The 14,042-nt window shown below is 41.1% G+C and overlaps 1 protein-coding gene across 12 annotated transcripts in view; it reads right to left on the bottom strand.

Annotated features, from left to right (window-relative positions):
• The window catches only part of dgki (diacylglycerol kinase, iota), an 86,821-nt gene that overhangs the window by 8,496 nt on the left and 64,283 nt on the right, over positions 1-14,042 (bottom strand). For 5 of the 12 annotated variants that reach the window (XM_020608590.1, XM_020608593.1, XM_020608591.1 and 2 more), the window contains exons 14-29: positions 13,866-13,991; positions 11,809-11,887; positions 11,447-11,502; positions 11,182-11,328; positions 10,649-10,711; positions 9,792-9,865; positions 8,279-8,390; positions 7,728-7,814; positions 6,718-6,830; positions 5,283-5,345; positions 3,074-3,174; positions 2,560-2,639; positions 2,267-2,311; positions 1,603-1,672; positions 1,117-1,157; positions 902-1,026 (exon numbers count right to left, since the gene is read on the bottom strand). In XM_020608590.1, coding sequence (XP_020464246.1) covers positions 902-1,026; positions 1,117-1,157; positions 1,603-1,672; positions 2,267-2,311; positions 2,560-2,639; positions 3,074-3,174; positions 5,283-5,345; positions 6,718-6,830; positions 7,728-7,814; positions 8,279-8,390; positions 9,792-9,865; positions 10,649-10,711; positions 11,182-11,328; positions 11,447-11,502; positions 11,809-11,887; positions 13,866-13,991 — 1,382 coding nt within the window. Of the gene's footprint in view, positions 1-901; positions 1,027-1,116; positions 1,158-1,602; positions 1,673-2,266; positions 2,312-2,559; positions 2,640-3,073; positions 3,175-5,282; positions 5,346-6,249; positions 6,277-6,717; positions 6,831-7,727; positions 7,815-8,278; positions 8,391-9,791; positions 9,866-10,648; positions 10,712-11,181; positions 11,329-11,446; positions 11,503-11,808; positions 11,888-13,865; positions 13,992-14,042 lie in introns of all 12 variants that reach the window. The other 7 variants (XM_020608597.1, XM_020608598.1, XM_020608599.1 and 4 more) reach the window with 5 other exon arrangements.

Below are 14,042 nucleotides of genomic sequence, written 5' to 3'. Positions count from 1 at the left end.
CCGCTAGGTCGTTCTGACCACAACCTTGTCCACCTGATTCCAGTGAATACTCCAGTGGTGAAAAAGGTGTCACCTCAGGTCAGGGTAGTAAAGGTAAGGACAGAGGAGGCAGTTGAGCAGCTGAGAGACTGTTTTAACACCACAGACTGGGACATCCTCTGTAGTCCTCATGGTGAGGACATAGACGGCCTCACACACTATATTTCGGATTACATAAACTTCTGTGTGGATAAAGCAACTGAAGACATTTTTGTCAGTTTTAGACAAAAGGATTGAGCCAGTCACATGCAGACACAAAATACTGAATCATATAATGCTATTCTTCATGTCAGAATTCACGTTTTACTAGATTAGATGGCTACTTTGGTTCTGTACTGGAGACAAATCCATAGTATGTGCAACATACTTGACCAATAAAAGTCATTATCATTATACCTGCCATTACATCATACACATTTTATATTAGATTTTAGGTCTGCACGTTTTTTTTATTTTAAAAACATGCTAAAAGTCAAATGTCTTGTTTGTTCTAGCATCAGTCCAACACACAAAAATGTGCAATCTACAATGATTTTAAACTGAGAAAAGAAGCAAGTCTTTACATGTGAGAAGCTGGAATTAGCTTAGTTTGCCATTTCAGCTTAATTAACAAATAAATGATGATCATAATTGTAGTTTCAACATCACCCCATAACAGAATACATCTAGTTCATACAGTATATAATCTTTGGTAAAACGTCAACAACACATGTATCTGTTAATTTAATCGTAAAGGAACGCACATGTGAAGCAGTCTTTGTCAGTGCTATTTATGCAACCGTCCTCATCAGTTCTCGCCCTCACTGGAATGCACCTGGTTAAATAAAAGGTTCAAACACATCGTCCGTATCTGCTGACGTACCCAGCAGTAGGTTCCACCACCAGGTCAGGCATCCCCGTGGACGACCCCTGGCTCACCACAGGTGCCTCGTGGTCCAGGATGAAGACCTCATCCTGACAAATTTCTGTCACAAAGTGGAGGTGCTCCTACAAGCACATGTGCAGAAACATACATGATCAGTAACATCTGGCGGACAACCGTTTCACTCAGCACCAAAACAATGACGCGGTGTTTACCTGAGCCTTGTCGATACGATAGAAGCGATCAGCTGATGTGGCTGTAGAAGAGAAACATGCAGGTCAATGGGACGAAATATCTGTCTTGAGTTTTGTATCGTCTCCCTTCATCATATAATTTTATCTCATTTATGTAGTTATACTTTTACTATATAATTTCATTAGTCTCTCACATCCTTTGTCAAAGCACTTAGGACTTGTGTTGTGCCACCAGTTGAGGTGTAAAGGTAGATGTATACCACTGACAAGACCATACATGCAGTATTTATGGATCTACAAATATGTGCTTTGAATCATTAGTGATATCAAGAATGAAACCTCCCTGTGGTTTTTCCTCTTGGCTGTGTCAGAAAATACTCAGATTCATTTGGCTTTTATTGGTGCAAAATCTCCGAAACGCATTTCTCCATCACTTAAATCAATAAAAAGCTCCTCAATAGCTGGTCAATATTTCTGTCAGCAGCTATCAGTGTTTCAGTCACTCACAATCCAAGAAGCTCCAGTTGGAAGAGAGTCTACTGGTTGAACTGGTCCGGGGGATGCTTCTGCTCTCATCCTAGAGACACGGAGACAAACACTGTGATCCTCATCAACCCTTGACTGTGCAATACAACAAAAAGCTTAGCATGAGGAATTAAAGAAAGAGAAAGCAAAAGAGTGAATTTCAGACAGAAGGAACCTTTATCTGTATTATTTTTGAGCAGCTGAACAATCAGTAGCAAGACGGAGACAATCAGGACAATGAAACAGTGGATAGTGATATTTAAATCAGTGTTCGACTGAAATCAAAGACTTGCATGCCAGCCAGTCAGTGTTTCCCCTTTCCCTAACCACAGCTAAGAAATGTTGTTTATACTGGTACTGTTTGTGTTTCACATGTGCAGAATGTTTTTCCCAGTGTGGTGAGTCAGGACTTTACTCAACTTGGGTGTCAGTCTGTAAAATCTGTAGGAAATTATTTTATGTAGCTTCTTTTTGTAGTTTTATTTTCATGCTTTATGGGGATGGCAACACCGATAAAAAATATAACTATTTCAGGGAAAAGTCCTTGAATTTATAACAGATTTTCACTATAAATAGTCAGCTCTGAAATATGTAACAAATATATAATAATAACCAAACTTTTCCCCGAGCAGACACCCAGAAGTACCTGGTAGTGCACCCTGTGGCCAGTAGATGGCGCCTGGTGTAAATCCTAGCAAGCACAGCAGACAGGATTCAGGTTAACACACAGCCAAAGCATTTACACGAAAACCTTCCACAGATGTAAACTCAGACACAGCTACACACAGCTCTGCACTGGTCGTTTATTCATCTATTCACAACTCAGAGTGGAGCGATGACGCTGCATGAAATAGTGATGAAGAGGGGAGAGACAGAGGGAGGAACAAGAAAATTAGAGTGATTATCATGATAATGATGAGGACAGAGGTGAACACTTGCCTCTTGTAATCTGTCGATGTAGAGTCTGCATGTCTCCAGGTCACAGTCCCCTCTCACTACCACAATGCCTACTGGGATGGCTAGAATAAACATAAACACAAACGTCAGACAATAAAACATTAAAGTTAAACTTGCATGAACCCATTTTGGGCCCCTTTTAAAGTGAATAGTTGCTTATTTACACACCCAGTGGCACTATTTCTGGTCTTTACCTGGCTCTTTAGCTGCTAAATGCTCCACTGTGTTCACCAGATAGCCGCTAAACTATCTAATTGGTGCTAAGGAGCTTTTTAGGGCTTTTATGTTGACAACAGCTGCCTGATGCAGCTGGAAACAACACAGTGAACCAAAGCAGTCGTGGGTCTAAAAACCAAAACAGTGAGCTGAAAGCTGCTAAAGCACTTCACAAAGCTGAGAAGGCCTGTCTCTCAGACGTCATCTGACCCATTGTTTGCAGAGAAATATAGATTATAGCTGCTATAAAATATGTTGATTTCAGAAAACAGAACCGTACAGATGTCTCGTAGTCGCTCTTTGTCGTACTGAAGTCTGTCATACTCCTGGAGGCTGATCCGGTTCACACGAAGACGCAGACGATCCGGAACTGCGTGAGGACTAGAAGAAATAACACACACAAGTGCACGCACGTGTGCGTGCACACACACACACAATTCAGACCATACAAACAATGATAAGGACACACATATGCATACATGCACGCACAGACACTCACATCACAAACCAATTCTGAGCTTTTGCAGCATACGACATTTAAACCCTCATCTGTCTGTTGCATTACACTTCCATTTACAGCCCAGAACTTTTTAAACTGAGCTTAAGTTTGAAAGTCTAACATTTCTGCTAACTGGAGGTTGAAGTAGCAAACACTCCCTCCAGCAACTATCGTCTTGGAACACAACACTAACTCTGCATTTGAGTTTGAGGAGGGCCGACATTTTAAAATCAGTGTTTGTAGGTTAGGGGGTGGTGAGGATGGTGGGCAACAAGCTGAAAAACACATCTGGGCAAAAAGCAAATATTGGCTAAATCACTCATCTACCCAGTCTCAAAAGCTCAAAGCCTTACCTGCAAATGGCATCAAATTAAAATACATTAATGTCATTTTTTCATCTCAGCTGTGACTCAAGTGAGACCCAAGGATTGGTGCAGGTATAAACTCAGCAGCAAAAACATCAAGACAGGAGGCAAAAGCACAGTGACAGGTAGAAAGGCTTCAGCATGCTGCCAGACACGCTCCCTCTCCCTCAGACGAACACAACCAACAAAAACCCACATTAAATATGACAAAGTAGGCTGTGACCAATATGAGTTTTCGAGGCCAATACTGATACAAATATCAACTATTTTGTGCAAATACAGTGTTTATTATCTTTTAAATCACTAACAAATGTTATGTTACATCTGTTTCAATTACTAGGGATATAATGATACCAAAAACACACGGTACAATATTGCTATGATAAAAAGTCCACAATATGATATTTATCACAATATTAAAAAGGACAACAAAAGATTAAAAATGCCCTTTACTAAATAATAAACTGGTATTTTTATAAGAGAACGCAGCAGACCTTTTATGAGGTCAAATAATACTGACATTATTGCAGCAGATCTTGTCAACAGTGGAGCATCAGTGTTTTAGTAGCACCTCCGTAGGTTTTCCTTTTCCTGACTGATAGCTGGGCCAACCAGGGGAAGGGTTCTGTCACTGGACCAGATGAAGCAGGGGTCCCCTGACCACCAGAACGAGGGGAAGAACACGCCAAACAAGGAGAAGCCACGTAAAGGTGGCATTTGCGCGCCACTGAAGGTGTTTTCCAAACATTGTGGTCTACCTTTTCAAGAGAAAAGACTTTAGGGTGGTTACTACGTGGTTGGTTTTGCACGTCTGCCTGGTTTGTTTGCTCATCTCCACTAAAATGTTGCGCACAACCGTTTCTGTGAGATACGATATATCCAGGATCGTTTCAGTCCAAAACAGGACTAGTATTGCCTTTGCCCGGCATTTGCAAATTGTTCAGCAATTGCCAGTTTCATCCATGTTATTTCTTGAAAGAGGAAAACTGAAATGCTAGCAAATACTATCAAAATAACCATATGTAACAAGTATCGTTACATCCATAATTATTACACGGATTATCTTTTTAATACTAGGTAGTGTCTTTTATTTATGTTTGTCTGTTCTGTATGTAGAAAAGCATGGATGCTCTGTAAGAAGGAAGATCCCTCTGGCATCTTGTAAGGTTACCTTATGTGTCTTTACTTTTCTCATCTGAAGGTGTATGAACAGACTGATTCTCTTTATAAATAAAATTCACTTGACATTTGTAAGATCTAAGGCTTTTCTTAGTTTATTTTCTAGCAAACAAGTTAAATTTGACCTACAAAATTAAAGTAGTGAGGTTAAATCATCAGTGCAAAACATTAAAAAAGTACTTTGGATAAGCGCTCAATCAAATATCAAACACATGTAATCGGGGTAATTTAATGCTACCAAATAATAAATAATAATTCAATAAACTAGATCTGCAGGGGCTATAAAGCAAAAAAAAGGGGAATCTCATCAGTGTTGTTGACTTATTAGGAAAACACTAAATGATCAATATCAGTAAATCAAATAGTGGCTGAACCTGAGACAAACCGTGACAAAACACGGCACCAACTCACAAACTGTACATACATACAGTGACAGAGGTACTTACACAGAGAAGGAGTCGGGGGGAGCAGAGAGGCGGCGCAGATCAGCCGCACACACCTTCTGAATACTACGGCCACACACACACACATACACACAGAAGAGAGGAGGAATGTATGACAGAGGAGGAATGTATGACAGAGGAGGAATGTATGACAGAGGAGGGGGAGTGATGAGAAGAGAAGGAGAGGTGAAGGTGACGGGGGGTGGAAGGAAACAAGAGGAAACAGGAGAGGTGACAAAAAAGAAAGAAGATGGGGGAGAGGAGAGGAAATAAGGAAGGAAAGGGCACGAGAGCAAAGGAGACAAAAGAAAGAGGAGAGGAGGAGACAGGAGCAGAGAAGAAAGGAAAGGGAAATGAAAGAAGGGGAGGAGATGAGGTGACAAGCAAAGTGATTGAGAAGAGAAGCGAAGGACATGAAATGAGGAAAAGAAAAAAAGGTGAGAAACGGGAGATGAGAGAGGATGAGGAGACAAGGAAACGAGTGAAAAGATAAAAATAGGAAAGGAAAAAGGGAAGGAGGCAAGATGAACAAAAACAGAAGAAGGAGATGGAAGAGGAAAGAAGAGGAGGCAACAAGATGAGAAGTGGGAGGAGACAAAGAAAGGAGAGGAGAGGACAAGAAGGAAATAAAGAAAGCAAAGAGGAAACAAGAAAAGGAGAGGAGAGAAGAGAAAGAAGGGTGGAGAAGGAGAGATGAGAGTGGGGGAGAAAAGGGGGATTAAAAGGAGGGGAAGGACAAAAAGCAAGAAGAGGGGAGAAGGTAAACAAATGTAAACACAACAATAAATCAGAAGACATCGGATGTATTAAAGGAAAGAAGTGGAAATGCAAGGAAAGAAGACAGAGAGAGAAGGAGGGACAGATGGAGAAAAGCCCTGAGGTAAGTAGACAAACACTGATAGCACATCAAGCAAAGACACTAGTTACTGCAGCTACAGCAGAAATCCCTCTCTAGACTCTGTTCTCTCACATGCACACAGTTACTGTCACTTGTAGACTTTAACAAGTAGACCCACATATATAGACAAAGATATACATGAGGAATTATTAGTCCTCCAGGAATGAAAGTGTGTTAGTAGGCACACAATTTCAGATAGTAACATTCTTTTCATACAGTACAGCAGATGCTTTATCCCTTAAAGAAATCACTAAGTCTCCTATTCATCTTGTCGGCTGAAGGGAAAACCACACAGCGTTACATGTCAGTGTGTCAGCGGAGATGCCCCTGATGCGTCTGCTGTGATTAATCTGAGTGGACAATATTACATATGCCTCCTCTGACTGTGGTTTGGCGAGCTGTGGGGCACTGAGAGGAGTGAGTGTCAGCTCCCACTAAACAGATTGTATGACTCACTCAGTGTAAACCAGGCTTTTACAATGCTGCTGGCCTACATCCGCTGTGTGTGTCGCTGTGCGCGTGTGCAATCAGATGACTCACTCGTTGAGCAGGGGCACCGATGTGCGTCGCTTGCTCTTCTGGACCATGTTGGCCTGATTTCGGAGGGAGATGCGGAGAGTTGACGGGGCCAGACGGCACGGCTCACCGTCCACCTACATGCGCACACAAAGACACACAAGGATCGCCGTGACAAGATGAGTACGACTGGGAATCAACATGAGTGACAAGAAGATACCAGACATTTGAGCACTCCAGCCATCTAGGCTAACATTTGTCCTGTGTGTCGGACCCCGACCCAGACCCAAACATAACCCAACCCCCAGGTACTGGCGTTGGGTTTGTTTCAGGTATCCACACTCTAGTCCGCGCACAGCTGCACTCAGATGAAGAGGCATTAGGTGTTGTTTTGTGACTTAAGTCCATTTCCTATTTTACTGCCCAGTAAAATAGTGATTTAAGATAACCACACTTTTTAGTCAAGTGTCTGTTGTTTCTGATGACTTCTTCTAGTTGGATGATTACACAAAGTTGTGTTTAAAGAAGGAAACTGTCTTTGTGGCTGATTTTTTCTGTCAAGCTTGAGACAAGAGACAAAGTCTTGTGTTTGCACTTCAATGTTTTATGTGAGAAATCTTTGCTTAAAATGAAACAAAATATCACATTAACAGGACAGAACACAGATGACAAGGCAATAGATACAGAACATTTACAGAAGAGATAACGTAGGGGGTTTTACATTTGGCTTGTGTGCGTGACGGTGCGTAGTGCGGGTGTGTCTATGTCTATACAGTCTGGTACATATATATTAAAAAGAAAAATGAGAGGAGAAGAATTAATAACAAATAGATAAAAAAGAAATGAAAGAAAGAAAAATAAACAATGTTGGGGCACCATTAAGTAAATAATAAAGTAATAAAGACAGGTTGTGTCTCATTAAGGCCACATGGGCTGGGCCCTTGTATCAACCTGACTAAAAATACGTGTATAAGGAACCAGACCAGGCATCCGATGCCTTCGGGGCTGTCATACAGCCGAGGGCATGCGCTCACCTGAACAGGTACAGTTTTGAAGGTGGTGAGCATGACCTCTCTGCATTGGTGAAGTCTCTCTCCATGTCCACCAACCTGTAGCGCCGCCTGGTGGACAAAAGGGAGATTTACACCAAGAATTAACAGCATCAGGGGAGTGATCACAGGAAAACACACTACACAACTGTTAGAAATTTTGCTTAACATGATTTCAGGATTTCACCATTTATATACAGTAACTAGGACTTTCAAAACTATCATATGTATTTTACACATAACTACCCTTTAAGCATTCTAGCCTCTGTATAAGGTGCTACACAATTAAAGGTAACTAGAACAGGCTAGACTTAGAAAGGAGATGCTAGGAATTTCTCTTGACACCATATATACAGGACAAACCCATCTGATTCTTTGTGACGATTGTACCATATTATGGTGCTGTAGGATCTGCAAAGTAAATTTCCTCAGTTGGGAAACTCTCATGTCCTGGGTCTTCTTCAATCAGCCAATTATACAAGTCAACAACTTTCTTTCACAGTTTTGTTTTTTATCACTGTATTGCTGTTTCTCACCAGCGAAGCCATGGTGAAGCCGATGACCTCGATGCAGCCGTCATCATGGCGCTGTGGTTCAAAGTCCCGGTGGTCGCCTGTGTTTCCCCACGGCATGGTGCCTGCACAGTACCTACACACACACACTTCAAATATGCAACATCACTCTACGTTGTGCATGTTGATGACACGTGCACAGCTAGCCAAGACTCTAGGTGGGTTTTAACAAAGGTTAGACCTAAACATTCTCCATATGCAAAGCAATCAGGTCAGAAGCTTTCCTGTCAGAAGATCTTCCTCTGATGACATCAGAAACAGGTAGCACACCTGTTCATAATTTCAATGTCTGACCGGCAGAGTTGTGTAACTCCGGTGTGGTGTGGGAGGATGCAACTCAGCAGGTTCACGGTCAGAGAACGAAGCCTGAATGAGACCCACAGTCCTTGAGGAGCTGCTAACCAGCCTAAACAAGTTTCATTAGTCTACTGTTCACTGGAGAATTACAGGGTCTAATGAGTTTCTTTTATTATTATGTTAAATGAATTTGATAGTTTTCAATTCAACAAAAGAACTCAGAAAATGTTTATGTGCTTAAAATACTATTTACATATATTAATGTAAGTGTAGGGCTGGGTATTGTTGGAAACTGATACCAGCTGCTAAATGAAACTTTACCAGTACCACTTTTATAAAACCAATAAAACCAACAAAACATACATTACACATTTTGTTCAGACTAACAGTCTTAGAGTGTATTAAACAGCACAATGTGCTCCAGTATTATCCTGAAGCAGGTGTTGTGGGTGTCTTACAAGAAACCCACTGGAGTTATAGTATATTTTTCCTTGCACAGAATATTAAGATATTCGTTTATTATCTGTGAGGTGTTGGTGTTATGCTTATTAGGGAGACCAAGAAGAAGAAATACTGCATTTCACATAGAACAGCTTCACAGTATTTTTGTAATTTAGGGCAGACAGTGTGTACGACTGCCAATATTTATTTTACACTTAGGGCACACTGAAGAAGTGTTAGATTTAAATTTGGAAAGACCGCCAGGTGATAAGTGCTTCTATGTAGTATTTTATATTGTAATGCCCTAGTTTGATTTCAGACTAATATAATTACTGTGTTATTCCAGATATTACCCGACATATCTTGATTCCTTCTCCCAGGTCTGTCTCAGCTCCCTAGTACCAGCACGAGAATATCCTCCATGACACTGATGGATGAGTCTTTCTCAGTGTCGAATATCTGCTTTTCACTATCAGAAATATTATAGTCGGTCAGTAAAGACGTGTTTCCTTTACTGGTTGGCTGTTCTATTTCTGATACTGAAAAGCATTTCATGATCACTGAATAATTATAATTACTCTGAATCTCTGGACATGAAAATGATCCTATAGAAATGTTGCTTATTGATGCTAAATCAGATGCTTAAATCAGAATTTCTGAAGCTTCTTCTTCCCTGCTTTTTATTTGTTCTGTTCTATCTTCAGTAGAACAGCATCAGTGCCTCTGTGTTTTCACTCACCTGGGAATGTTTAGAAACACAATGCACTGGAACTTAAGCTCCTGGATCTTGGGAGTTAGATCTGTTCCATCGCACTGAGAAAAATAAAGACAGTGTGAGAGTGAGATACAAACTGGGCTTCGTGCACCACTGTGTGAATTCAAAACTGAAGATGCAGAAAAACAGTCACTAAGTGAACTCATCTCATCAAATCTCCTGCTGTAACTGCGTAAAACAACGTTTCACTTTGCACATGCTGCTTCAAGCGTCACTCTCAGTTTCAGTGCTGCTGCACTCAGGTGGCATGAGGGATGGGCAGTGACTCACGCAGGTGAAGGGTCACCTCAGACCAGTGGAGCTGCTCAGTGGGCAGACTGTACTGGGCAGCTTTCAGGTGTGAATGTGTGTAAACTGTGTGAGTGTGAGTGTGATGTTCCTGTAAAAAAGAGGTTGCCTCTCAGAGAAACTACACTGAATAAATAATACTGTTAATCCCTTAAGAAAACCCCCGCAAAAGCCTGTTAATATCATTTGAATTTTTAGGAAAACAAGTGTGCTTCAGATGACAAACTGAGCATTTCCACATCAAAAACAAAAACCTCATTATCATTAGGCATAAAACATATAACAAAATAAACTGTAGCATCCTAATTAAGGCCAGTACATGATATGATAATAATGTTGTGACTCGTGGTCGTATCAGGGCGGTCAGGGTCAGGGTCAGTGACAGAGCAAACAAGTCTTGTTGAAGGACATTTCAGCAAGATGAGTCAAATGCTCAGCTGAAGGGCCAACTTTCTAATCACCTGTCTGAACGACTGCCCAGACACGTCGACACGGAAAACGATATAGACTGATAGAGTTTGTGTTACGCTCACCACCACTCTGACATGCTTGGACAAATCCCTGGAGCTTCTTTGGAGGAAATCTGAGAATGCAGCCTGCACACACAGACACACACACAAACAATACAACAGAATTAAACTTCATTCCATTTCCCCTCATTAAAAAGAGATAACTCCCCTGCATGCTTCACCTCACATCCTTCACAAAATGTCACCAGCATCCAAAAAACCTAAGTTAAACTTTTCTAACATTTGTTTAATGGTTTAAATTTGAATCTGACTAGCTAAAAAGTCCCAAAACAAAAAATCTGGAAAAACATTTGTGCTTCAGCATTTATAATCAGAAACTCTCCATGCTATACAAGTGCAGAGTAAATACAACAATTTGACCGTCTGAGTATGAATCTGGACTTCATACTGAAAACTATGACATCTGAATGATTACTAACGCACTGCTCTCACTGTGCAATATTAATACAAAAAGACCACTAAGTGCAATGAAATCTGGAATTGCATGGTGAGAAGTTAACACCACTTCCGACTAGATTTGGTGATATAAACTTTACCTTTAAAAAACTGTATTTCCTGCTTCCCTGTGTCTGCATTTCCTTTGCTTGATTTTTAGGTTTTCCAGTCGCTGCATCTCTTTTTCCTAATTCCCCTGCTTCACATTTCCTTTCAGCTTTCATTCTTGAACAACACTCCACATGTGTCTTATTAAGACAAATAGAAAGTGCAGAGGAAGAAACAAGAGTTTAAGCTGCAGGAGTTTGTCTGAGTGTGTGTGTGTGTGTGTGTGTGTGAGTGAGGTAAGTCGAGAGGGGCACTCACTCCTGCATAAAACATCTTGTTGCGGAATCGACTGTTAAACTTTTCTGGGTTGGCCTCTGAAAACACAATCAGAAAGGCAGAGACAAAACAGGAGAATACATTAAATATGCTGCAGAGATTGTGGAACAGAAAAACAAAACACAGAGGTGTAGATTAATACAGTGAGAAAATCGGACTCATTTGTGCTCGTGTGCACCTGAACGTGTCCACTTTTATATTTGATTTTATTCTACTCAGCTCTCTTTTACAACAGTGGTGTATTAGGAATTAACTGGAAATATTATAATATACAATTACCCATATAAATAGAATCAAAACAGGGTGGAATGAGAAGCAAAGACATTACAACAGATTTCACTGACCTCTAGACTCGTGGAACTCCAGGGTGACGTGAGCGTCAAAGCCCAGACTGAAATAGTTGTTGAACACGTTCAGAGGCAGCTGGGGACATGGGGAAAATATCAACGTAAGCGCATAAGTATTCCATAATATATCAACACAAACAGTTCTTCTTTATACTGTGCAGTACCTAACACAATGTCCATCCATCTATTGATGCTCCATATCCAAATGCGCCTGTGCAGTATACACACTTTACTTCCATAACACTTGGAGATTTTCTCCCTGGACTTTTATCTCCACCAGACAAATGCGAGGACAGGGTACTGAGTATCGGGGTTCACCAACCTGTCAACCACCTGTCGGTCTTTATGGCATTAGCAAGGCATCAGAAAACTACCCTAGACCCATATCACTACTGCATCTGTTGTGCCAAGTTACTGCAAATGCAAAATGCTTCCTGCTGCTCTGGTTTCATAGTAAGAAGTTTCCCAAAAAATCTGGATGAACCCGGGTTGAATATCTTGTTAAAAAGCTTCTTGCTAAGGGTAAAAAAGCCATCATGCAGAAGAGGCTGCAGTCAAACCCTCCAAAAGAGGGCGACTGTGTGTCCTGTAATTTTGAGAGATGTCACACTGTCAAATTAGCAGATGACTTTGTCTCTGCTGGAGACTCTGTAGTGTCAGACTTCATCGAGTGGTGCAAAGTGTCATTCTTGGACATCAGTGTGTCCAAAACTAAAGAGATGGTAGTGAACTTTAGAGAGAGAGAGATCAGCTGTCATCCCTCCTTTATTGATAAACGATGAGGTAATGGAGCCTGTACAAGAATACCTCGGCACCATCATCGATAATAAGCTGACCTTTGAGTCACTGGTGGGTGCAGTAAAAAGGCACACCAGCATATGTACTTTTATCAGAAACCAAGGAATTTTAATGTTAATAATAACCTTATGAAACGTTTAATGAACCTGTCCTCACATTTGCTTTTATTTCGATCATCGACTCGGAACAGACGGCAAAGTCCCGTTACAGCCTGCGGGAAGATTGCAGGTATACATCTGACCGACCCCTGTGAACTGTACAGGACCAGGACCTTTTTCCTTTTTCTGTGTAAGTTGAAAAATAAAAGGTTTTCAGAGGCGAATCACACTGACATTTGTCTTTAAAGACGACTACTATTATTTGCCATTACTTTGTGTGCACAACAAGCATGTTTTTCTGAGCTCTTTTGCAGTGTAAGAGTGAGGAATCTGACAAGAAGCAACAATGTGCTGGTTGGCTGAGGACATACAGGAAATACACAGCAAGGCAAGGTGCTCCCTGTGTGTAGCCCTACCTCTGAAAAATATTAGAATAAAACTTGAGACGCATTCTAACAAAATAACCCTCAGAAAAACAGTAGGGTTCAGCTTTTGTGACTGTGCAACAGTTTGTTGTCTCTGCAATATGATCAATGCAAGTACCCACATACTGTTATGGTTTTGCTCCGACTTCCTGTTTTGTGCTTTTATTTTGTAGTCCTTTCCGGCCTCTTGCCGTCTCACCAGCCCCAGCTTTACACTGCCCCATTGCCCTCATTGCCTGTTTGCTTTCCTGTTTCAACATTTATAATCACCTCACACTCCTGGTTCCGGTTGCTGGTTCGTCTGCTCCCTGACATTACAGCTCATTTTGTAATACCATAGTTCCCAGTTATATACACTGCTCATAAAAATAAAGGGAACACAAGGGAAAATAAGACATTCAACTATGTAATGAACAAGGCATTTAATAAGAATATTTCATTCATTCAGATCTAGGATGTCTTATGTTGTGTTCCCTTTATTTTTTTGAGCAGTATATTTAGTCAGGTCTCAGCTTATTTTTGGTTGTTTGTGTGCAGCTGCCTCGTGTTTTGTTTCCTGTGTTTGTTTAGTTGTATTACCTTGCCATTTAGTAGGCTCATACTTTTTCCGTGGTGTTCCTCCCTGCTTTCTGTTCACCCATAGTTCTGTGTTTCTTGAGTTTTCAGTCAGATTCTCTCCAGCTCCTGACACATACACAGTCACAAACCCAAACTGTGAGAGCAGCCTCCTGACCTTCTGTGTGCCCTCCTCTGGCTGGGCGGCGCTTTTCTCTACAAGAAGGTTCCATCTGTCCAGCTGCACCACCGAACCGTCCTCCACATGACACAAAACCTTAGACACCGGCTCATCTGTGTAGCCCTGCACAGAGAGAAACAAACAGAATTTGCATCATATATCATGTAAAGCATC

The sequence above is a fragment of the Monopterus albus genome, unplaced genomic scaffold (assembly GCF_001952655.1).
Source record: "Monopterus albus unplaced genomic scaffold, M_albus_1.0 scaffold94.1, whole genome shotgun sequence".
NCBI lineage: Eukaryota > Metazoa > Chordata > Actinopteri > Synbranchiformes > Synbranchidae > Monopterus > Monopterus albus.
This window is presented reverse-complemented; position numbering and strand designations above follow the sequence as displayed.